This window comes from Scheffersomyces xylosifermentans (assembly GCF_036884685.1).
Source record: "Scheffersomyces xylosifermentans strain CBS 12540 chromosome Unknown RJT20scaffold_1, whole genome shotgun sequence".
Taxonomy (NCBI): domain Eukaryota; kingdom Fungi; phylum Ascomycota; class Pichiomycetes; order Serinales; family Debaryomycetaceae; genus Scheffersomyces; species Scheffersomyces xylosifermentans.
In genome coordinates this window covers 3,078,617-3,081,661 of record NW_027042939.1, presented here as the reverse complement: position 1 = coordinate 3,081,661, position 3,045 = coordinate 3,078,617, and the positions used below count along the sequence as shown (strand labels likewise).

Here is a 3,045-nt window from a genome sequence, read left to right as displayed (position 1 = left end):
ATGAAAGTATCTTTACATCAGAAGCTAGCTCAACATTGGAAGGTCAGCTCATTATCTGAAGCAAGCACTTCATCTTACACCAGTTCCTCACTTAAGGTCAGCTCAGAATCACAAATCAGCTCTTCATTGTCTACTCAGAGTATCGAAGAGTCAACAGTAGGCATTGATCTGTCATTGTTCGTAGAGGATTTCATTTCTTCAAAACCGGGGAGCTCTACAGCAATAGAGAGCATCTATACATCAGTAAAAGACATTGATGTCTCTTCCCGAGAACCCGATGCTTTGCCAACAAGCTCAGCAGTGATCAAGAACACTGAAGCAGAATTCGAGAGTGAACATTCCGTGGTCGAAACTGAAAGCACCGATGTCGTGTCTCAAGAAATGCAAAGTTCACCAGTCACTGAAAGAGATGAGACAAATTCTATTGTCAAGACAGTCAGTTCCTTAGTAGATACAGTAGTTCCAACGAACATTGCAGATGTTTCAATTGAATCAGAGCTCCAAAACGAAACAGACGACCCAACAGCAGTAACCAATGATGTATCTATAGTGGAGACTCCAGCAGCTAACGAAAGTGAAGAAGGGAGATCTACTGATTCTGGATTTGGAAGCGAAAAGACCTTTGTTGAAGAACCCATTGAGGAAGTGCCAAAGGACAAGAATAAACCAATTGAAACCGAAAATGTAACAGAGGGAATCTCGAAGGGAACTGATAAGTCTGACTCTAAAACAAGTACTATTCATGGTGATCAAGTTGAAGAGGATGTGCCAGTTGTTTCGTATACTGAAAACTCGGCATTACTAACTACCTTAACGAGTACGCGTATCAGCAATGTACAAAGTGAGCCTACTGGATACGGAAATGAAGAGCAAGTTGTCAGTGATGACTTGACAGAGGAGATCGAAGACAAAGAAAGTCTCCCAATTCCAGAATGTTCAGAACAATCTAATGATCACACTGGCGACGAACATGCTGATGAAAATGTTGGTGAAAAACATGCTGGTGAAACACATGCTGGTGAAGAACACGTTGGTGATGAATATGTTGTTGATGGATATGTTGCTGATGAACATGCAGGTAAAGATCATGCTGGTACTGTTTTCAAACCAACACAAGAACTATACCAATCATAGTGTAACCACTTTAATAAGCTGACTTTTAGCATTTCAACTGGTTGGTGTGCGTAGGAAGTAATACTACGCTTGGATTCATCAGCTCGCATTATAGACTAGAGTTTCATCCCTATCTAAAGTTGGAATAGCACTTTACGAAAGATACCGACCCTGGAATGAACAGGATTGATTCGACCATTGTTCGTAACCCCAAAAGGATTAGATTTCCATTGATGCTTTGAATAGTGAATGATAAAATCTCCTGTTTTGTAACTGGATCAAACTTTAATAATTTTTCTGTAAGAAATGCATGCAATATTATTTTTTTAAATTTTCAGGCGAGCAACGGACGCAATGCTCCATCTGAAATAGCCCAATTTAGTGAGCTTCAACCTAATAGAGCGAGGCATTGGTTTAAAATGATTAAAAAATCTGCCAGACGTGTGAATGAGCCCTCATCAGATAAAGCAACGTCTAACGAGCAGGGTGCGCTGTGCTCCTCTACTGCAAACAATACTTTGTAGATCTTTGATTAATAGGTTGCTCCAGTGATTTCAAATTGCCTTCAGGGCATTTAGTTCCTTACAACCGCTTTTCCTAGACTATCAACGGTTACCATGGTTAGTTTCCCTGCCATTAACCCGTTCTTCCGGCGCATTCCCGTCGGTTTTATGTATTTAATTTATGCAAGAGGAACAAAATAGCTGCATTGCATACGAAGCCTAATATACCAACTGCATATTAATGGATTCTGGAGGTAAATGTATTGATAGTTGTGTCCTTGGCGTCATCAGATTTTTCTTAAATGGAGGCGGGGGTGTAGCCTATCACCAAGGGTTTAGATCCAGATGTATTGATGTGAAATTCAATTAAATAATCTTCTGGGGGATTCGGAGTCTTGAAATTTTTCAAGTTGTGATGGGGAGTATTAAGTACAAAAGGAGGCTATTGCAAAGCCAGCATCTACAATTACCTTTTTTACCCTCCCTTACATTAGAGTTACTCGCCACACTTCCCCTAACTTGTTAAGTTCTTAACATTCTAAATACCTACTGAATGTGGTGAAAACGTACGGCTTATTCAAACAGTCTAACGCATACAAATAAGCAGTGCAGGTCGGTTAGCTCTTTTTTTTCTAACTTAACTAAACTTAGATTCGATTATATAATCAAAGCTAATCAAAAAATAAAGTGCACATTTACGTAATTCTCAGCATGCCTAGCATTTTCCAAATATGTCTCCGTTAGCCCATTGTGGTTTCTCCTCAATTACAAGAATTGAGTCATGAAAGTAAAACTGTCGGCCTTCGTCTTTGAATAAATATCTTTCCGAATTATCTTCGAATAATGTCTACTTCGGGTCATAAAAGAGCCTCTTGCTAGCACTTTCACCACTTTAAGCATTTCTAGGAGAGGAGAAAATTTCAGGAGTGTACCGGCCCGGAAAATTATGAATTGTAATGGCTGCGGCATTATAATGCAGCCAAGAAGACCTTAAAAGTACGCGAAGTTTTGGCGAAAAAAAACTAAATTCTATGCATATTTTCTGCAGCACTTACATGACCATGTCGAATGAGAGCTTTACTCCATGAACCCTCATACCGATGTTCAGCTAGTACAGTATTATTCAAATGAATGTCGCACCTCCCTGCAATAGATTTCCTTTTGGTAGTCGCAAAAATGACTGGCGGTGAAATGTTAAAAAGAGACAGGCACTCGGAATGAATGTCATTCTGAGTAGATAAAAGAATTCCTTTAATGAAATTGTATATTAACTAACTAAATAATATTAAGGTCTTCCTATACACTATATGATCTCTTGAAAATGGTGTAGTAATTCACTTGTTGGGAGTGATTTTACTTCGTAAAGAAGTGGATTACATTAGCTTGTTACTTGGCTTATATGTACCAGAAAGAAAGTGTAAATATGTTC

At 38.9% G+C, this 3,045-nt stretch overlaps 1 protein-coding gene across 1 annotated transcript; it reads left to right on the top strand. All coding sequences in view use genetic code 12, as the record gives it.

Moving 5' to 3' along the window:
* On the top strand, nucleotides 1-1,134 carry RJT20DRAFT_132757 (uncharacterized protein; the record flags this gene model as incomplete). Its single annotated transcript, XM_064918163.1, has 1 exon — nucleotides 1-1,134. The coding sequence occupies one exon, from the start codon at nucleotides 1-3 to the stop codon at nucleotides 1,132-1,134; it is 1,134 nt and encodes a 377-aa protein (XP_064777684.1).
* Nucleotides 1,135-3,045: the final 1,911 nt, after the last annotated feature.